The sequence below is a fragment of the Salmo trutta genome, chromosome 15, assembly GCF_901001165.1.
Source record: "Salmo trutta chromosome 15, fSalTru1.1, whole genome shotgun sequence".
Classification (NCBI taxonomy): domain Eukaryota; kingdom Metazoa; phylum Chordata; class Actinopteri; order Salmoniformes; family Salmonidae; genus Salmo; species Salmo trutta.
In genome coordinates, this window is record NC_042971.1 from 51,093,651 (window position 1) to 51,115,175 (window position 21,525).

Genomic DNA, 21,525 nt, shown 5'->3' on the forward strand with positions numbered 1-21,525 from the left:
CTTCACAATTATAGCACTTACAGCTGACCAGGGCAGCTCTAGCAATGCAGACATTTGACAAACTGACTTGCTGGAAAGGTGGGAACTAAGGTCTCCCGATCCCTCCCACATCCCTCAGATACAGGACAGACACCCCAGATTCGTTGAAAGTCACTGAGCTCTTCAGTTTGGGCCATTCTACTGTCAGTGTTTTGTCTATAGAGATTGCATGGCGGTGTGCTCGATTTTATACACCTGTCAGCAATGGGTGTGGCTGGAATAGCCGAATCCACTAATTTGAAGTGGTGTCCACATACTTTTGGCAATGTACATTTCACTGTTACTGTATATCACTAGTGGCTATTGACATCTAGTGTTCGAAAAGTATATTGACTAAAAGACAAACTGTTCTGGGAGGAAGTGTCTGAATGAGAACATAAGAAAACAGGCGGGGAAGGTTGCACAGCAGGTTACGGTATATCCAAATACACATGTAGTCCTGAAGATCGCATTTACCCCATACATAAAAACTAGTGTGTACATACTTTGTCTCTACCTTGCACTTTGTGCTGTTGTCTGTGCCCAATAATGTTTGTACCATGTTTTGTGCTGCTTTCTTGTTGTGCTGCTGCCATGTTATGTTGATACCATATTGTCATGTTGTGTTGCTACCATGCTGTGTTGTCATGTGTTGCTGCCATGTTATGTTGTTGTCTTAGGTCTCTTATGTAGTGTTGGGGTGCCTTTCTTGTTGTGATGTGTGTTTTGTCCTATATTTTTATTTTTAATCCCAGCCCCCGGCCCCGCAGGAGGCCTTTTGCCTTTTAGTAGGTCGTCATTGCAAATAAGAATGTGTTCTTAACTGACATTCCTAGTTAAATAAAGGTTCAATAAAACAATTCAAAAATACCATCAGAGCAAAATGTCCAAACAGGCTCAACAGCATGCACCAAGGGTCTTGACCTCAAGGAAACAGTATGTTTGTTGCTATTGAGATAATCTGTGTGTGTGTTTCTGTGTCTGTATGTCTGTGTATAGGCGGCCTACATGCCAGGTGTGTCCCACAGGTGTGTCGGGTCATGACAATAATACTACACTACCCACAACACCATGCGTTTGACAGACACAGCCATGTTGTAGGAAATCCGTTTGTGGTGGATTGCTACAGTAATCCTACAGCAGTCTGGGCGATATATTTGATCACGACTAAAACCCAAACCAAGAGGCCTGGATCAGATTAGGTACAGCCAAGAAGAAACAGATGAAATTAAGACATGAATTGAGCTGCGGTGTGTAAACCTGAGAAAACAGTGAGATCGGTTGGAAACCTTTTCCTGGACCGGAGCAGTCTGTTCATCTGACAGATAATTTGACAGCAGTTGGTTTACTAGCTACCTCAGGATCTACAAGGCAGGAAGAAAAAGCTTTCATTTAGTGGTTAAAGTGATCCCCCCCCTCCCCCTCCCTCCCCACATCTAGCAAGCTAAATTACGTTCCTGCCCAGTTGATCTGCACTTCCCTAGTCTGCTAACCCCCTGCCGAAGAGGACGGCTGCGGATCCAGAGGTGCTGTTGGAGCTAGCTAGCTAGCACGGCTAGTTCATTTCACTAGCTAGCCTGCTAGCTACGCCTTGGAATTCACACCATTAGCTAACTGTTTCCTCCTGGGGCAGATACGCCGAGATGTCGATGACGAAAGACCAAACACCAGCCAAACTGTCCACCACCGATCGGCCCATTAAAGGTAGCTATGCAATCGTATCTATATTAATTCAGCAAGTGGTTGCAGGAAGTTAGCTAGCAGCTAATTCGCGATGAAAACAACTAGCTAGCGATCAAGCTAGCTTGGTTGGCCGTAGATGCACCAATAAGGACAAGATGCTTCGTGCCAACTAACGTTAGCTAGCTACTTAGATCGTTCAGGTGCTCATCGTATTTGGCTTGCTTGGAACAAGTGGGATAATGTTAATGGTTTGTTCATTTACAAGCTAGCTTCCCTAGTTAGGTTGCTAGTCTGAAGCACTCGGATGACACGTCGTTAAAGAATAAAGCAAGCTAATAAATATTTTACCTCAAATAACTTTGATTTTGCCATCAATCTTGTTGTAACAAACTAGCTAGATAGTCAGATGTTTTTGAGACTCCTAGCTAGATTATATTTTTAGTTTTATCTGACTGTCACACTGACTGAACTGAAATAAGCATGTGTGTGTTCTCAAGTGTCTTGTCTGTCTGTTTGATGTGTGTCTGGCTCAGTAGACTAGTGAGGTGAGAGAGTGTGTGTGTGTCAGTGGAGGCTGCTGAGGGGAGGACGGCTCATAATAATGTCTGGAAGGGAACAAATGGAATGGCATCAAACACATGGAAGCCATATGTTTGATGTATTTGATACCATTCCATCAATTCCGCTCCAGCCATTACCACGAGCCTGTCCTCCCCATGATGCCATCAACCTCTTTTGGTGTGTGTGTGTGTGTGTGTGTGTGTACACGCTGGTGGGTTATACCACAGCATACACACACACACACCCAGGGCTCCTGCGGCATATGCTGAATGACTGTCAGTTGATTGAGTGGCATGGAGTGGGTCTTTTGATTTACAACCTGGGTGGCCTATTGGGGTGTGGGGGGTATTGCTACCAACTTGCAACATTTGCTTTCGAAATATCGGCTTCTATTTGAAATTTGTAATGCACTTGTACAGCATGTAAATGGCAAGCCTAACAGTGCATAGAACTGCTCTGTCTACACTGTAGCAGGTATTTCTGAATGGTAGCAGGTAGGCTTACAACAACAGGACTGAGGGTAAGGCCTTACGCTCCACAGGGAGTGAAGAGGACCAAGTAGGATTGAGGACCTCCAAGAACTGTGATGACCTTGTTCTTTATGACAATGTCTTTTGTTGTGGACCCAAAGTGTGTGAGAGTGTGTGACAGGTGCAGTGGGTTAGTGAGGGTTAGGAGCATCAAGCTGCTGAGGTCATTAAACCTGCCTCTCTCAGATGCCGCCAGGTTAACCATCCTACAGACAGCACTGGGCGAAACACGCACACACTCACTCACTCATACATAGGCCTACAGCTTGACTCTATGACCACTGACCTCCCTGGCTGCGACTGTGACCAAGATACGCCCCTCGCTGTGGCTGTCACTGACCAAGATACGCCCCTCACTGTGGCTGTCACTGACCAAGATACGCCCCTCGCTGTGGCTGTCACTGACCAAGATACGCCCCTCACTGTGGCTGTCACTGGCCAAGATACGCCCCTCGCTGTGGCTGTCACTGACCAAGATACGCCCCTCGCTGTGGCTGTCACTGGCCAAGATACGCCCCTCGCTGTGGCTGTCACTGACCAAGATACGCCCCTCGCTGTGGCTGTCACTGACCAAGATACGCCCCTCGCTGTGGCTGTCACTGACCAAGATACGCCCCTCGCTGTGGCTGTCACTGACCAAGATACGCCCCTCCCTGTGGCTGTCACTGACCAAGATACGCCCCTCGCTGTGGCTGTCACTGACCAAGATACGCCCCTCACTGTGGCTGTCACTGGCCAAGATACGCCCCTCGCTGTGGCTGTCACTGACCAAGATACGCCCCTTGCTGTGGCTGTCACTGGCCAAGATACGCCCCTCGCTGTGGCTGTCACTGACCAAGATACGCCCCTCGCTGTGGCTGTCACTGACCAAGATACGCCCCTCGCTGTGGCTGTCACTGACCAAGATACGCCCCTCGCTGTGGCTGTCACTGACCAAGATACGCCCCTCGCTGTGGCTGTCACTGACCAAGATACGCCCCTCGCTGTCACTGACCAAGATACGCCCCTTTCCCTCCCTCCTCCCTCCACCGCTCAGATCGGTCAACCTCCATTCTTGTCTCAACTCCCTGACATTTAGATTTTGTTGTATCTTATTCATTTAAATCTGTTTATTGTATGTGTTACTGAAATTCAGCTTTTAGCTGACATAGTAAACATGAAATGAAATGGAAAAAAATATTTAATGACACACACGTCAATTGTGTAACAAGTCAAAATTAGGTTCATCTGCTGACATTACCGGTAGACATTACCGGTAGACATTACCGGTAGACATTACCGGTAGACATTACCGGTAGACATTACCGGTAGACATTACCGGTAGACATTACCGGTAGACATTACCGGTAGACATTACCGGTAGACATTACCGGTAGACATTACCGGCATTTAGTATTTTATTGGGATCCCCATCAGATGCTGCCAAAGCAGCCACTACTCTTCCTGGGGTCCAAACAAGAACAAAACAATAGTCTACATCAGACAAGACATTGTGCACTGTACAAATTTACACTGCTCCACCATTACACATTTACAATATAATATGTAAAATATTATAACAATACAATGTTAGTGTGTCCACAGTGTTTTTTCTTGTGTGGAATTTTACTGCTAACTTGAGTTACTTGATGTGGAATAGAATTGTATGTAGTCATGGCTCTATGTAGTACTGTGTGTTTCTCAGCCTCTGTTCTGGGCTTGGGGATTATGAAGAGACCCCTGGTGACATGTCTTGTGGGGTATGTAGGGTGTCTGAGCTTTGTGTTAGCTGTTTGAACAGACAGTTCGCTTTTAACACGTCAATTCCTGTCACAAAGACAATTAGTAATGCAGTCAATCTCTCTACTTTGAGTCAGGAGAGTTTGACATGCATGTTCTTGATATTAGCCCTCTGTGTACATTTAAGGGCCGGCTGTGCTGCTGTCTTCTGGGCCAACTGTACATTCAATAGATCTAGCATGCCTGTGCTTGCTTCATTTTGTATAGGCCTAGGCCTGTTGCACCAAATGTTGTTCTGCCAACTTTTGAAGAGAAATGAGTCAGTGTGGAAGGCTGCCAAGGCAGATCTAAACCACTAGAAGATTCACACATTTTCCCACCAATTGTTTTATTTGTAATTTACGCTAACCAGTTAGTTAGGCCTACTGGTCACAAAAACAACTTATTTCTATCCCATTCCCTACATCAAATTAGAATAGGCCAAAATGTAATCTTACTACTTTAAACCATTTAACAAACTGCTTTTTAGGCCAATAAGGTTTATTAAAAGAGACGCCTTCTCTGTGTACCCAAACAGTGGCAGCATGGAGGTGATAAATTGGTATTACAATAGAATCCATTCATTTTGGCAGAACACATCTCTCATGCTAATATTGTTGATTAGTTACACACCGTTGTTTGTCTAAAGAAAGCAACCTATGCCTTTAGAGATGGAATCCGCAGCATGGGGAAACTGGCCGCCCCCAACACCATTGTTATTGTTGCCGAGCTGAGGAGTGTCGCTGCATTTCTTCCCCCCAGTAAATATCATGTGCTTCAATCGCACGTGCAAGAGATTCACATGCATTTCTGGGATCTTTTATTTCAGCTCATGAAACATGGGACCATTTTACATGTTGCGTTTATATTTTTGTTAAGTGTAATTTGCTGCGATCAATAATCAGTTTCTGTCAGAGGCGTGTGTGTTGTCAGTGCTCTGTGAGGGTTGACATTTTGACCTTTTGGCTTAGTTACCGAAGGTAACCTGATCAGGCCAGCCAGCTGCATTGCTCTGCCTGTGTAACGATACTGTCTTCATACATGTATGGATATGGGCCGTAGCGTATACAGGAGCTCTGCCCTGGGCCCTAGCGTATACAGGAGCTCTGCCCTGGGCCCTAGCGTATACAGGAGCTCTGCCCTGGGCCCTAGCGTATACAGGAGCTCTGCCCTGGGCCCTAGCGTATACAGGAGCTCTGCCCTGGGCCCTAGCGTATACAGGAGCTCTGCCCTGGATTAGTGTGTATAGTGTGATATGATGAACCAGTATGTAGTATGTGTGTGGAGTATGGGTTAGATAAGATGAACCTTTAGTGTGACATGAATAGCTCAGTCTGTCTGTGTGACCTGCTTCTGTGTTGAAAATGTACACTAACTGGGCAGAGGGTGGGATAGAGGTAGAGAAATGGAGGGAAGAATTACACTATATATACAAAAGTATGTGGACACCCCTTCAAATTAGTGGATTTGGCTAATTCAGCCACACCCGTAACTGAGAGGTGTATAAAATCAGGCACACAGCCATGCAATCTCCATAGACACACATTGGCAGTAGAATGGCCTTACTGAAGAGCTCTGTGACATTTAATGTGGCACCATCATAGGATGCCACCTTTCCAACAAGTCAGTCAGTAAAATTTCTGCCCTGCTAGAGCTCCCCTGGTCAACTGTAAGTGCTGTTATTGAGAAGTGGACACATCTAGGAGCAACAACGGGGGACCAGTACGGAGGAAAAAAAAAAAAAAAACAATGTATGAAAATGTGTGCATTCACTACTGTAAGTCGCTCTGGATAAAAGCGTCTGCTAAATGACTAAAATGTAAATGTAAACAACGGCTCAGCCACGAAGTGGTAGGCCACAGAATGGGACTGCCGAGTGTTGAATCGCATAGCGCATAAAAATCATCTTCTTGGTTGCAATACTCAATACCGAGTTCCAAACTGCCTCTGGAAGCAACATCAGCACATGAACTGTTTGTTGGGAGCTTCATGAAATTAGTTTCCATGGCCGTGCAGCCACACACAAGCCTAGGATCACCATGCACAATGCCAAGTGTCGGCTGAAGGGATGTAAAGCTTGCCGCCATTGGACTCTGGAGCAGTGGAAACGCATTCTCTGGAGTGATGAATCACGCTTCACCATCTGGCAGTCCAACGGACTAATCTTGGTTTGGCAGATGCCAGTAGACCTCTACCTGCCTGAATGCATAGTGCCCACTGTAAAGTTTGGTGGTGGAGGAGGAATAATGGTCTGGTGCTGTTTTTCATGGTTCGGGCTAGGCCCCTTAGTTCAAGTGAAGGGAAATCTTAACACTACAGCATACAATGATATTCTAGACAATTCTGTGTTTCCAACTTTATGGCAACAGTTTGGGGAAGGCCCTTTCCTGTTTCAGCATGACAATGCCCCCGTGCACTAAGCAAGGTCCATACAAAAATGGTTTGTCAAGAATGGTTTGTCGGTGTGGAAGAATTTGACTGGTCTGTACAGATCCCTGGCCTCAACCCCATTGAACACCTTTGGGATGAATCAGGTCAACACTCACAAGGCAGCGTGCCCCGACGGTATTCCAGGGCTCGTTCTCAGAGCATACGCAGAACAGCTGGCAGGCATATTCACGATCATTTTCAACCTTTCCTTGTCCCAGTCTGTAATCCCCACGTTTTAAGATGACCACAACCTTCCCTGTCCCCAAGAACTCTAAGGCTTCATGCCACAATGACTACCGCCCTGTAGAGCTCACTTCTGTAATCATGACTACCGCCCTGTAGAGCTCACTTCTGTAATCATGACTACCGCCCTGTAGAGCTCACTTCTGTAATCATGACTATCGCCCTGTAGAGCTCACTTCTGTAATCATGACTACCGCCCTGTAGAGCTCACTTCTGTAATCATGACTACCGCCCTGTAGAGCTCACTTCTGTAATCATGACTACCGCCCTGTAGAGCTCACTTCTGTAATCATGACTACCGCCCTGTAGAGCTCACTTCTGTAATCATGACTACCGCCCTGTAGAGCTCACTTCTGTAATCATGACTACCGCCCTGTAGAGCTCACTTCTGTAATCATGACTACCGCCCTGTAGAGCTCACTTCTGTAATCATGACTACCGCCCTGTAGAGCTCACTTCTGTAATCATGACTACCGCCCTGTAGAGCTCACTTCTGTAATCATGACTACAGCCCTGTAGAGCTCACTTCTGTAATCATGACTACAGCCCTGTAGAGCTCACTTCTGTAATCATGACTACCGCCCTGTAGAGCTCACTTCTGTAATCATGACTACAGCCCTGTAGAGCTCACTTCTGTAATCATGAAGTGCTTTTAGAGGCTGGTTATGGCACACATTAACTCCACCATCCCAGACACCCTACACCCACTCCAATTTGCATACTGCCCCAACAGATCCATAGACAACGCAATCTCAATTGCTCTCCATGTAGTTAAGAGGAATACCTATGTGAGAATGCTGTTCATTGACTACAGCTCAGCATTCAACACCATTGTCCCCTCCAAGCTCGTCACCAAGCTTAGGACTGAGTCTGAACACCTCCCTTTGCAACTGGATCCTGGACTTCCTGACCCTTAACACAGTGGCCCCACAGGGCTGTGTGCTTAGTCCCCTCCTGTACTCCCTGTTCACCCACAACTGTGTGGCCACGCACGACAACACAACGGTGGTGATCAGCAGTGACGATGAGTCATCCAACAGGGAGTGTGCTGCCGGAGCAACAACCTCAACGTCAGCAAGACCAAGGAGCTGATCGTGGACTACAGGAAACAGGGGGGTGAGCACGCCCCCATCCACATCGACGGGGCGGGCCCTAGCGTGGAGCAGGTAGACAGCTTCAAGTTCCTCAATGTCCAAATCACTAAATACTTAAAATGGTCCAAACACACACGCACAGTTGTGAAAAAGGCGCCGCGGTGCCCCTTCCCCCTCAGGAGGTTGGATAAATGTGGCATGGGCCCTCAAATCTTCAAAAGGTTCTACAGCTGTACCATTCAGAGCATATTGACTGATTGCATCACTGCTTGGTATGGCAATAGCACCGCCCTGGATCGCATGGCGCTACAGAGGGTTGTGTGGACAGCCCAGTACATTACTGGGGCCGAGCTCCCTGCCATCCAGGACCTCTATATCAGGTGGTGTGAAAAGAAGGTCCGGAAAATTGTCAGACTCCAACCACCCAGGCCATAGACTATTTCCTCTTCTGCCGCACGGCAGAGGTACCAGTACATCAAGTCTGACACCAACAGGCTCTTGAACAGCTTCTATCCCCAAACAATACAACTGATAAATAGCTAACAAAATAGCTACATGGACTATTTGAGTTTATCTTGTATCTTTATTGACCTTTTATTTCAACCTTTGCACTCTCTCTATGCACACTCACAGGGCCCTATACACACACTCATATGCAAGCTGCTGCTACTGTGTTTATCTTAGATCCTGTTGCCTAGCTCCCTTACCCCTATACATGTCTACCTCCATCACTCCTGCACATGGAAATATGGTATTGGATCTGACTTTAAACAAATATATTTCCTGTGTATAGTATGTTTACTTTGTGTATTTGATATTTCTTATTCTTATTTCATGTGTATTTTCTAGTAATACATTGTTATTGCATTGTTAGGTTATACGTTTGCAAGAAAATCATTTCACTTTACTTGTGCATGTGACATTAAAAGTGGAAACTTGAATTGGAACGCCGACTGCGAGCCAGGCCTAATCCCCCAACATCAGTGCCCTACCTCATTAATGCTCTTGTGGCTGAATGGAAGCTAGTCCCTGCAGCACTGTTCCAACATCTAGTGGAAAGCCTTCCCAGAAAAGTGGATGCTTTTATAGCAGCAAAAGGGGATCAACTCCATATTAATGCCCATGATTTTGTAATGAGATGTTCAACGAGATGGTGTCCGCATACTTTTGAAATATAGTGTATTTTAGCTATTTTCAGAGGGAATTATGGATGCAATACCTGGCACCACACCGACGGTAACATTAAAATAGTGGGTTCTGATGAATGAATGAATGAATGAATGAATATTCACGTGACTAGGACTTAATATAGCCCAGAGGGAGGGAGACCGATACAGAGGTTTTTTTGCCAGTCAAATCTGATCTTCCTGATTCCTGCCAGTCCTCTTGCAAATATGACGCTGTATTTTTACCCAGTCACTCAGCCATGCAACACACTGTCTATCTCTAGACTAGAGCCACCACATTTTAATGTGGAAGGATTGGCACCCTGAGACCTCCAGAGGGTGTGTCCTGAGGTTCAATAGACCAATAGATACATTAGAGGGTGTGTCCTGGGTTTTAATGAACCAATAGAGATGCTAGAGGGTGTGTCCTGGGTTTTAATAAACCAATAGAGCTGCAAGAGGGTGTGTCCTGGGTTTTAATGAACCAATAGAGCTGCTAGAGGGTGTGTCCTGGGTTTTAATAAACGAATAGAGCTGCTAGAGGGTGTGTCCTGGGTTTTAATAAACCAATAGAGATGCTAGAGGGTGTGTCCTGGGTTTTAATAAACCAATAGAGATGCTAGAGGGTGTGTCCTGGTGTTTGATAGATTGATTAGTTAATTAGTGTTGGTAGTGTATATTCTTTATAATAATGTTGTATTGCGTTGTAGCGGTGCCCTACCCCCCTGGCTCCAAGCTGACGGTAAAGGACCTGTATGTAGACGGGAAGCCCAGTGTTGAGGTGCTCAAGACCCATCTTGTTAAGGAGGGCCGTCTGGAGGAGGAAGCAGCTCTTCGGATCATTACTGATGGAGCCAACATCCTGCGACAAGAGAAATGCATGCTGGAGGTGGAAGCACCTATAACAGGTAACCTCTGACCTGTTACTAACCCCAAACATTCTCCGACAGACGGACCTCTAACTCGTGTGTGTGTGTGTGTTGCAGTGTGTGGGGATGTCCATGGCCAGTTCTTTGACCTGATGAAGCTGTTTGAGGTGGGCGGCTCGCCCAGCAGCACCCGCTACCTGTTCCTGGGGGACTATGTTGATCGAGGGTACTTCAGCATCGAGGTCAGTGTGTTTCTGCATCTGCTGTTTCATCTGACATTTAGAGTCATGGCCTGTAACCCGGTCTTGAGTCGCAGGGCTTAGGAGCACATCTTTAAATAGTCAGCAGCACAGTACCCAGTTGTCGTCGAACCCCACCCCACACACAATTGGGTTTTGTGTTCCTCTTAGGTTCTGATTAAGGCAGTGTATTCTAATGATATCATTACATATCTATTGGCCTTCATCCTAGCTGTCGTGATCGTAGCTAGTGTTAGCAACATGAGATGGAACTCACTCTCTCTTTCTCTTCAGTGTGTGTTGTTCCTGTGGACTCTGAAGATCAACCACCCCACCACTCTGTTCCTCCTCAGAGGAAACCATGAGTGCCGACATCTCACAGAGTACTTCACCTTTAAACAGGAGTGTGAGTGGTCCTGTGTATTTAGTGTGTGTGTGTGTGTGTGTGTGGGTGGGTGGGTGGGTGGGTGGGTGCGTGTCTGTGCCTGTGGGTGGGTGGGTGCGTGTCTGTGGGTGTGTGTGTCTTATAGTAGTAATAATAATGTCCTCTCTGTTGTGTTCTAGGTAAGATAAAGTACTCTGAGCGTGTGTATGATGCGTGTATGGAGGCGTTTGACTGCCTTCCCCTGGCTGCGCTCCTCAACCAGCAGTTCCTGTGTGTCCACGGAGGCCTAAGCCCCGAAATCACCTGCCTGGACGACATACGCAAGGTATGACCCCTGACCTCTAACCCCTGACCTGCTTTGGATTAACTCTATCTTAATCGTTTTAACTGGTTAAGCTGACAATGTTATTAACAGTGTTTAGACGGGTATAAGGAGCACCCGGCGTTATTTAACTGTTTAACCGGATTAACCCTGTAGATTAACTGTGTTTAACTCTGTGTTGACCAGCTGGACCGGTTTAAGGAGCCCCCTGCATTCGGACCCATGTGTGACCTGCTGTGGTCAGACCCTGGAGAAGACTACGGCTCTGAGAAGTCCCAGGAACACTTTGCTCATAACTCAGTTCGAGGTTGCTCCTACTTCTACAGTTACGCAGCAGTATGTGACTTTCTGATGAACAATAATCTGCTGTCAGTAATAAGAGCACATGAAGCCCAGGATGCTGGGTGAGTATTATATTAAGTCATTAATAATAATCATAATAATAGAAGTAGTAGTATGATACTGTTTTAAGAGCACATGAAGCCCAGGACGCTGGGTGAGTATTATTAATTAATAATAATAGTAGTATGATACTGTTTTAAGAGCACATGAAGCCCAGGACGCTGGGTGAGTATTATTAATTAATAATAATAGTAGTATGATACTGTTTTGTGATATAAACTGTGTATTTCAGGTATAGAATGTACAGGAAAAGCCAGACGACGGGTTTTCCTTCTCTGATCACGATATTCTCTGCTCCGAATTACCTGGACGTGTACAACAACAAAGGTAAACAAACACAAAGGTTACCCACATTTCAAACCATGACAATAGGTTAGAAACATAACAAGGTAGAAACCATGGCAATACATGGCAGATCATGTGTGTGTGTTCTTGCAGCGGCGGTGCTGAAGTATGAGAACAACGTGATGAACATCCGTCAGTTCAACTGCTCCCCCCATCCCTACTGGCTGCCCAACTTCATGGACGTCTTCACCTGGTCTCTGCCCTTCGTAGGCGAGAAGGGTGAGTGTATATGTGTGTGTTGTAACGGTGTGTATAGTAACTTTGGGCTTCTTGTTACCTTTGCAAAACTGACCTCTGTGTGAGATAATGTGTGTGTTCCTACAGTGACAGAGATGCTGGTTAACGTGCTCAACATCTGCTCTGACGACGAGCTCATGTCTGAAGGAGACGACACCTGCGAGGGTAAGAAACACACACACACTTAACAACTCTTTCATATTGACTTTCCATGTATGAAAATGATGATATAGTAGCAACGTGTTCCTTCAAAGAGGAAGTGAAACCTTTAAGGAAGTGAAGTTGTTGTTTTTGACTGAAGTGCAGTGTAGCAAAAATAGACGTGAAGAGAGGTGAAGAGTTCACACCCACAACGGATTCAACAACAGATATTCGTCAACGCCTCTATTGTTGCCACATGGCAGCTGAGTATCAGCTGAGCTGTGTGTGTGGGCGCGTTCGACATTGCAGCAGACTTTAAAGTCGACTGACTGATCTAAAAATCAATTTACCCATGATACGTCACAGTTTTGGATGCTCTCGAACACGGCCGGTGTGTGTAATGTTTCACAAGTCCCGTACCTCGCCCTTCTTTCTCCCTCTCTCCTACCTTCTTTCTCTCTATCCTCCTTCCCTCGCTCTCTTTCTCATTTTCTCTCTTGCTCTTTCTCTCCCTCTCAGCTGGAACTTCTGCTGTGAGGAAGGAGGTAATCAGGAATAAGATCCGAGCGATCGGAAAGATGGCCCGCGTCTTTTCTGTGCTCAGGTACAGTACACATCTGGTTTCAATGATTACATGTAATCAACCTCTGTAAAGGTATTGATGAGAAGACCTGCATCCAGATTCTATCTGGACTTGGTTATGTTCAGCTTCCAGTCCAATCTTTGTATGGTGCCCCGCTTGTAACAACCATGCTGTTGAATCTGGAAACTGAATGTGTGTGTTGACAGAGAGGAGAATGAGAGTGTGTTACAGCTGAAGGGGCTGACCCCCACTGGGGCCTTGCCTGTGGGAGTTCTGTCTGGAGGACGGCAGACCCTGGAGAGTGGTACGTATGCACACCTACAAACACACACTCTCACCTGAACTACTATGGCATCATGAGAGAATTGTTTTATCCTTTGCCTGCACTCAAACCCACCAACAGACTTAATGCTCCTTCCACCTCCCTCTCTCGGGCTCCCTGACTCTCACACACACACTCCCTGACTCTCTCTCTCTCTCACTCACTCACTCACTCACTCACTCACTCACTCACTCACTCACTCACTCACTCACTCACTCACTCACTCACCTATCCCTAATCCACATTCTCCTTTAACCTGCAGAATTCTCTTTAAACCTTGATCAATCTCTTAAACCCAGAACATTCCCCTTTCTGCACTAGTCCCAGTCCTGTATCAGGGTTGAGAGGGAAGTGGGCTGGGGAGGTTGGGGGTGGGGTTGCACTAGTCCCAGTCCTGTGTCAGGGTTGAGAGGGAAGTGGGCTGGGGAGGTTGGGGGTGGGGTTGCACTAGTCCCAGTCCTGTGTCAGGGTTGAGAGGGAAGTGGGCTGGGGAGGTTGGGGGTGGGGTTGCACTAGTCCCAGTCCTGTATCAGGGTTGAGAGGGAAGTGGGCTGGGGAGGTTGGGGGTGGGGTTGCACTAGTCCCAGTCCTGTGTCAGGGTTGAGAGGGAAGTGGGCTGGGGAGGTTGGGGGTGGGGTTGCACTAGTCCCAGTCCTGTATCAGGGTTGAGAGGGAAGTGGGCTGGGGAGGTTGGGGGTGGGGTTGCACTAGTCCCAGTCCTGTGTCAGGGTTGAGAGGGAAGTGGGCTGGGGAGGTTGGGGGTGGGGTTGCACTAATCCCAGTCCTGTATCAGGGTTGAGAGGGAAGTGGGCTGGGGAGGTTGGGGGTGGGGTTGCACTAATCCCAGTCCTGTATCAGGGTTGAGAGGGAAGTGGGCTGGGGAGGTTGGGGGTGGGGTTGCACTAGTCCCAGTCCTGTATCAGGGTTGAGAGGGAAGTGGGCGGGGGAGGTTGGGGGTGGGGTTGCACTAGTCCCAGTCCTGTATCAGGGTTGAGAGGGAAGTGGGCTGGGGGGGTTGGGGGTGGGGTTGCACTAGTCCCAGTCCTGTATCAGGGTTGAGAGGGAAGTGGGCTGGGGAGGTTGGGGGTGGGGTTGCACTAATCCCAGTCCTGTATCAGGGTTGAGAGGGAAGTGGGCTGGGGAGGTTGGGGGTGGGGTTGCACTAATCCCAGTCCTGTATCAGGGTTGAGAGGGAAGTGGGCTGGGGAGGGTGGGGGTGGGGTTGCACTAGTCCCAGTCCTGTATCAGGGTTGAGAGGGAAGTGGGCTGGGGAGGTTGGGGGTGGGGTTGCACTAGTCCCAGTCCTGTATCAGGGTTGAGAGGGAAGTGGGCTGGGGAGGTTGGGGGTGGGGTTGCACTAGTCCCAGTCCTGTATCAGGGTTGAGAGGGAAGTGGGCTGGGGAGGTTGGGGGTGGGGTTGCACTAGTCCCAGTCCTGTATCAGGGTTGAGAGGGAAGTGGGCTGGGGTGGTTGGGGGTGGGGTTGCACTAGTCCCAGTCCTGTGTCAGGGTTGAGAGGGAAGTGGGCTGGGGAGGTTGGGGGTGGGGTTGCACTAGTCCCAGTCCTGTATCAGGGTTGAGAGGGAAGTGGGCTGGGGAGGTTGGGGGTGGGGTTGCACTAGTCCCAGTCCTGTATCAGGGTTGAGAGGGAAGTGGGCTGGGGAGGTTGGGGGTGGGGTTGCACTAGTCCCAGTCCTGTATCAGGGTTGAGAGGGAAGTGGGCTGGGGAGGTTGGGGGTGGGGTTGCACTAGTCCCAGTCCTGTATCAGGGTTGAGAGGGAAGTGGGCGGGGGAGGTTGGGGGTGGGGTTGCACTAGTCCCAGTCCTGTATCAGGGTTGAGAGGGAAGTGGGCTGGGGAGGTTGGGGGTGGGGTTGCACTAGTCCCAGTCCTGTGTCAGGGTTGAGAGGGAAGTGGGCTGGGGAGGTGGGGGGTGGGGTTGCACTAATCCCAGTCCTGTATCAGGGTTGAGAGGGAAGTGGGCTGGGGAGGTTGGGGGTGGGGTTGCACTAATCCCAGTCCTGTATCAGGGTTGAGAGGGAAGTGGGCTGGGGAGGTTGGGGGTGGGGTTGCACTAGTCCCAGTCCTGTATCAGGGTGGAGAGGGAAGTGGGCGGGGGAGGTTGGGGGTGGGGTTGCACTAGTCCCAGTCCTGTATCAGGGTTGAGAGGGAAGTGGGCTGGGGAGGTTGGGGGTGGGGTTGCACTAGTCCCAGTCCTGTATCAGGGTTGAGAGGGAAGTGGGCTGGGGAGGTTGGGGGTGGGGTTGCACTAATCCCAGTCCTGTATCAGGGTTGAGAGGGAAGTGGGCTGGGGAGGTTGGGGGTGGGGTTGCACTAGTCCCAGTCCTGTATCAGGGTTGAGAGGGAAGTGGGCTGGGGAGGTTGGGGGTGGGGTTGCACTAGTCCCAGTCCTGTATCAGGGTTGAGAGGGAAGTGGGCTGGGGAGGTTGGGGGTGGGGTTGCACTAGTCCCAGTCCTGTATCAGGGTTGAGAGGGAAGTGGGCTGGGGAGGTTGGGGGTGGGGTTGCACTAGTCCCAGTCCTGTATCAGGGTTGAGAGGGAAGTGGGCTGGGGTGGTTGGGGGTGGGGTTGCACTAGTCCCAGTCCTGTGTCAGGGTTGAGAGGGAAGTGGGCTGGGGGGGTGGGGGGTGGGGTTGCACTAGTCCCAGTCCTGTATCAGGGTTGAGAGGGAAGGGGGCGGGGGAGGTTGGGGGTGGGGTTGCACTAGTCCCAGTCCTGTATCAGGGTTGAGAGGGAAGTGGGCTGGGGAGGTTGGGGGTGGGGTTGCACTAGTCCCAGTCCTGTATCAGGGTTGAGAGGGAAGTGGGCTGGGGAGGTTGGGGGTGGGGTTGCACTAGTCCCAGTCCTGTATCAGGGTTGAGAGGGAAGTGGGCTGGGGAGGTTGGGGGTGGGGTTGCACTAGTCCCAGTCCTGTATCAGGGTTGAGAGGGAAGTGGGCTGGGGAGGTTGGGGGTGGGGTTGCACTAATCCCAGTCCTGTATCAGGGTTGAGAGGGAAGTGGGCTGGGGAGGTTGGGGGTGGGGTTGCACTAATCCCAGTCCTGTGTCAGGGTTGAGAGGGAAGTGGGCTGGGGAGGTTGGGGGTGGGGTTGCACTAGTCCCAGTCCTGTATCAGGGTTGAGAGGGAAGTGGGCTGGGGAGGTTGGGGGTGGGGTTGCACTAGTCCCAGTCCTGTATCAGGGTTGAGAGGGAAGTGGGCTGAGGAGGTTGGGGGTGGGGTTGCACTAGTCCCAGTCCTGTGTCAGGGCTGAGAGGGAAGTGGGCTGGGGAGGTTGGGGGTGGGGTTGCACTAGTCCCAGTCCTGTGTCAGGGTTGAGAGGGAAGTGGGCTGGGGAGGTTGGGGGTGGGGTTGCACTAATCCCAGTCCTGTATCAGGGTTGAGAGGGAAGTGGGCTGAGGAGGTTGGGGGTGGGGTTGCACTAGTCCCAGTCCTGTGTCAGGGTTGAGAGGGAAGTGGGCTGGGGAGGTTGGGGGTGGGGTTGCACTAATCCCAGTCCTGTATCAGGGTTGAGAGGGAAGTGGGCTGAGGAGGTTGGGGGTGGGGTTGCACTAGTCCCAGTCCTGTGTCAGGGTTGAGAGGGACGTGGGCTGAGGAGGTTGGGGGTGGGGTTGCACTAGTCCCAGTCCTGTGTCAGGGTTGAGAGGGAAGTGGGCTGGGGAGGTTGGGGGTGGGGTTGCACTAGTCCCAGTCCTGTGTCAGGGTTGAGAGGGAAGTGGGCTGGGGAGGTTGGGGGTGGGGTTGCACTAGTCCCAGTCCTGCGTCAGGGTTGAGAGGGAAGTGGGCTGGGGAGGTTGGGGGTGGGGTTGCACTAGTCCCAGTCCTGCGTCAGGGTTGAGAGGGAAGTGGGCTGGGGAGGTTGGGGGTGGGGTTGCACTAGTCCCAGTCCTGTGTCAGGGTTGAGAGGGAAGTGGGCTGGGGAGGTTGGGGGTGGGTTGCACTAATCCCAGTCCTGTGTCAGGGTTGAGAGGGAAGTGGGCTGGGGAGTTTGGGGGTGGGGTTGCACTAATCCCAGTCCTGTGTCAGGGTTGAGAGGGAAGTGGGCTGGGGAGGTTGGGGGTGGGGTTGCACTAATCCCAGTCCTGTATCAGGGTTGAGAGGGAAGTGGGCTGAGGAGGTTGGGGGTGGGGTTGCACTAGTCCCAGTCCTGTGTCAGGATTGAGAGGGAAGTGGGCTGGGGAGGTTGGGGGTGGGGTTGCACTAGTCCCAGTCCTGTGTCAGGGTTGAGAGGGAAGTGGGCTGGGGAGGGTGGGGGTGGGGTTGCACTAGTCCCAGTCCTGTGTCAGGGTTGAGAGGGAAGTGGGCTGGGGAGGTTGGGGGTGGGGTTGCACTAGTCCCAGTCCTGTGTCAGGGTTGAGAGGGAAGTGGGCTGGGGAGGTTGGGGGTGGGGTTGCACTAGTCCCAGTCCTGTATCAGGGTTGAGAGGGAAGTGGGCTGGGGAGGTTGGGGGTGGGGTTGCACTAATCCCAGTCCTGTATCAGGGTTGAGAGGGAAGTGGGCTGAGGAGGTTGGGGGTGGGGTTGCACTAGTCCCAGTCCTGTGTCAGGGTTGAGAGGGAAGTGGGCTGGGGAGGTTGGGGGTGGGGTTGCACTAGTCCCAGTCCTGTGTCAGGGTTGAGAGGGAAGTGGGCTGGGGAGGTTGGGGGTGGGGTTGCACTAGTCCCAGTCCTGTGTCAGGGTTGAGAGGGAAGTGGGCTGGGGAGGTTGGGGGTGGGGTTGCACTAGTCCCAGTCCTGTGTCAGGGTTGAGAGGGAAGTGGGCTGGGGAGGTTGGGGGTGGGGTTGCACTAATCCCAGTCCTGTGTCAGGGTTGAGAGGGAAGTGGGCTGGGGAGGTTGGGGGTGGGGTTGCACTAATCCCAGTCCTGTGTCAGGGTTGAGAGGGAAGTGGGCTGGGGAGGTTGGGGGTGGGGTTGCACTAATCCCAGTCCTGTGTCAGGGTTGAGAGGGAAGTGGGCTGGGGAGGTTGGGGGTGGGGTTGCACTAATCCCAGTCCTGTGTCAGGGTTGAGAGGGAAGTGGGCTGGGGAGGTTGGGGGTGGGGTTGCACTAATCCCAGTCCTGTGTCAGGGTTGAGAGGGAAGTGGGCTGGGGAGGTTGGGGGTGTGGTTGAATGATCTTATGACTGACTGCATTGATAACAACTCACTGACTCTAGATGTTTAACACTCTGAATAAATAAATTGGTATCTCACTGACTATAGATGTTTAACACTCTGAATAAATACATTGATATCTCACTGACTAGATGTTAAACATTCTGAATAAATACATTGATATCTCACTGACTATAGATGTTTAACACTCTGAATAAATACATTGATATCTCACTGACTAGATGTTAAACATTCTGAATATATACATTGATATCTCACTGACTATAGATGTTTAACACTCTGAATAAATACATTGATATCTCACTGACTAGATGTTAAACATTCTGAATAAATTGATATCTCACTGACTATAGATGTTTAACATTCTGAATAAATTGATATCTCACTGACTAGATGTTAAACATTCTGAATAAATTGATATCTCACTGACTATAGATGTTTAACATTGAATGAATTGATAACAACTCACTGACTATAGATGTTTAACACTCTGAATGCATTGATTCCTCACTGATCTGGGTCTGTTGGTAATGTTAACTCTCTCTCTGTATGTTTTGGGCATGGCTCTACTACTCACGCTTACACAGCTACCGTACAGGCAGAAGAGGCACGAGGTACGCAAGTCATTTCTCATCTCTCTCTCTCTCCTCCCTCTTCCTCCCTCCCTCCCCAAAGTTTGAGTGTATTATTGTTGTTTATATACATATTACTAATTATAGAGTCGTTTTGTGGACGTACCATGAAGTATCAGGCTATTTATGCCATTTACCAAATAGTCTTCGCTCCACTCCCTCTCTCTGTCTCCTCCACCTGGTCTCAATCTCCTTCTCTTTGTTGTTTGTTTGCCCATGCTGCCTTGATGTTTTTGAAGTAAGTGTCTTACCTCTAACTACCAAAACCTTCTAACAACCAAACCCCTCAAGTCTACAATGTCAGACTACACTTTATGTATTAGACTGAACATGACCATATTAGACTATACTTCTATTACCCCTACCAACCACTAACTAGTACCTACTAGACTGTAGATTAGATCCTAAATCTTTCTCTTCACCCCCATACCTCCCTTACTAAGCGTCAGACCAAACCCCCTGTATTGTGCTGTATTTCTGCACTAATACTAAACTCTACATCTCTCTCCAGCCATCCAAGGGTTCAACCCGCAGCATAAGATCCAGTCCTTTGAGGAGGCCCGAGGTCTGGACAGGGTCAATGAGCGGATGCCCCCTCGCCAAGATGCTCCTCCCCCTCCCAACAACCTCCCAGCCAGTGGCCCACCTAACAAGAACGGGACCAACACACAGGCCTAGGCATCTGGCCCACCTCCCTCTGTATCCCTCCCTCCCTCCCGCTCTCCGTATCCCTCCCTCCCTCCCGCTCTCCGTATCCCTCCCTCCCTCCCTCCCGCTCTCCGTATCCCTCCCTCCCTCCCGCTCTCCGTATCCCTCCCTCCCTCCCTCCCGCTCTCCGTATCCCTCCCTCCCTCCCTCCCGCTCTCCGTATCCCTCCCTCCCTCCCTCCCGCTCTCCGTATCCCTCCCTCCCTCCCGCTCTCCGTATCCCTCCCTCCCTCCCGCTCTCCGTATCCCTCCCTCCCTCCCGCTCTCCGTATCCCTCCCTCCCGCTCTCCGTATCCCTCCCTCCCTCCCTCCCGCTCTCCGTATCCCTCCCTCCCTCCCTCCCGCTCTCCGTATCCCTCCCTCCCTCCCGCTCTCCGTATCCCTCCCTCCCTCCGTATCCCTCCCTCCCTCCCGCTCTCCGTATCCCTCCCTCCCTCCCGCTCTCCGTATCCCTCCCTCCCTCCCGCTCTCCGTATCCCTCCCTCCCGCTCTCCGTATCCCTCCCTGCCTCCCTCCCGCTCTCCGTGTCCCTCTCTCCCTCCCGCTCTCCGTATCCCTCTCTCTCCCTCCCGCTCTCCCTCCGTATCCCTCTCTCTCCCTCCCGCTCTCCCTCCGTATCCCTCCCGCTATCCCTCCGTATCCCCCTACCTCCGTGTCCCCCTCTTTTCCTGCTCTCCTCTTTTCTACCGCTCTCCTCTTCTCCTTCCCTCTGCTCTCCGGTCTTGTGCCTCTTCTCCCTTTCTCTCTCCCTCTCTGAGGGGCAGTAGGATGGGTCTTTGTTACTTGGCCTCCAGAGAATCAGTCCTAGCATCATGTTTATTTATTTCATCATCTAGAATGAATCTAATGTCATTGGAGTTTAACAGTGGATCTGAACAAATGACATGATTAAATCTACATTGTACATTTCTATAAATGATACATGACGATTCAATCTACAATGTACATTTCTTTATTGACTGTCCCTAGGCTGGGGCATCACTGCCGTATTAAATAAAAGGCAAATCCATTTTGTAATTTTGAGTTGATAATTGGGATAATAGTCAGACCACCTTTTTACCTATTTGTGTGCTTGGCAAGGAAGACCTACGCTGCAACTCATATAAAAGGTCTTTGCCTAGGTACTTTATATCTTAGTAATGTTATCTAATATATAAAGTACCTATGCTATGGTGCCTAAGATATATAGTATATAATGTACCTAGGCTATGGTGCCTAAGGTATGTAAAGTACCTAGGCTATGGTGCCTAAGAAATAAAGTACCTAGGCTATGGTGCCTAAGATATATAGTATATAAAGTACCTTCGCTGTGTCTGTGTCCCACCCAAAAAGAGCAAGCAAGAGCACTTGAATAAAAAAAGAGAAAAATCCGTTTGAACCACCATTGCATTAAATCCATCCTTTCTAATGCCAACGACAGTGTGACAAGAGTATTGACATTTATATTATATGTACATTATAAATGTTCCTGTCTCTCAATGTGATTGACTGTTTTTGTTTTATGAAAAATAGAATTAGGCTTCATACCTAGATCAGTGAGGGGGTGAGGGATGTGGGAGGGAAGAGATTTGTTTTCTCTCTCTGAAGACGTCAGTCTGTTACGAGTGGAGAAGTAGAAGCTAGATGGTGCTTGTGTATGAGGGAGAGGTATGAATGAAAGGTGTTTGAAAGTGTGGAAGATGGTGGTAGTTGGATGATGACTAAGTGAAGGCTGTTTGGAGTGTGTGTG

The 21,525-nt window shown here is 49.6% G+C and overlaps 1 protein-coding gene across 3 annotated transcripts; it reads left to right on the forward strand.

Annotated features, from left to right (window-relative positions):
* Positions 1-1,094: 1,094 nt before the first annotated feature.
* Positions 1,095-19,839, forward strand: LOC115149273 (serine/threonine-protein phosphatase 2B catalytic subunit gamma isoform). 3 transcript variants are annotated; one of them, XM_029691978.1, is made up of 13 exons: positions 1,095-1,722; positions 10,194-10,391; positions 10,470-10,594; positions 10,886-10,997; positions 11,156-11,301; positions 11,485-11,702; positions 11,933-12,027; positions 12,139-12,264; positions 12,370-12,447; positions 12,943-13,027; positions 13,213-13,310; positions 19,045-19,071; positions 19,601-19,839. In XM_029691978.1, the coding sequence occupies exons 1-13, from the start codon at positions 1,662-1,664 to the stop codon at positions 19,765-19,767; spliced, it is 1,536 nt and encodes a 511-aa protein (XP_029547838.1). In that variant the 5' UTR covers positions 1,095-1,661; the 3' UTR covers positions 19,768-19,839. The 3 variants fall into 3 exon arrangements, with proteins under 3 accessions (XP_029547838.1, XP_029547839.1, XP_029547840.1); XM_029691979.1 differs by having other exon boundaries at positions 19,610-19,839; XM_029691980.1 differs by lacking the exon at positions 19,045-19,071.
* Positions 19,840-21,525: the final 1,686 nt, after the last annotated feature.

Excerpts from the sequence above, each read along its gene's own strand:
- LOC115149273 (XM_029691978.1), top strand. The coding sequence starts at position 1,662 with ATGTCGATGACGAAAGACCAAACACCAGCCAAACTGTCCACCACCGAT. Across the intron at positions 11,302-11,484 it reads GCCTGGACGACATACGCAAG|CTGGACCGGTTTAAGGAGCC; the intron begins GTATGACCCCTG and ends TGTGTTGACCAG. Across the intron at positions 13,028-13,212 it reads CGCGTCTTTTCTGTGCTCAG|AGAGGAGAATGAGAGTGTGT; the intron begins GTACAGTACACA and ends GTGTGTTGACAG.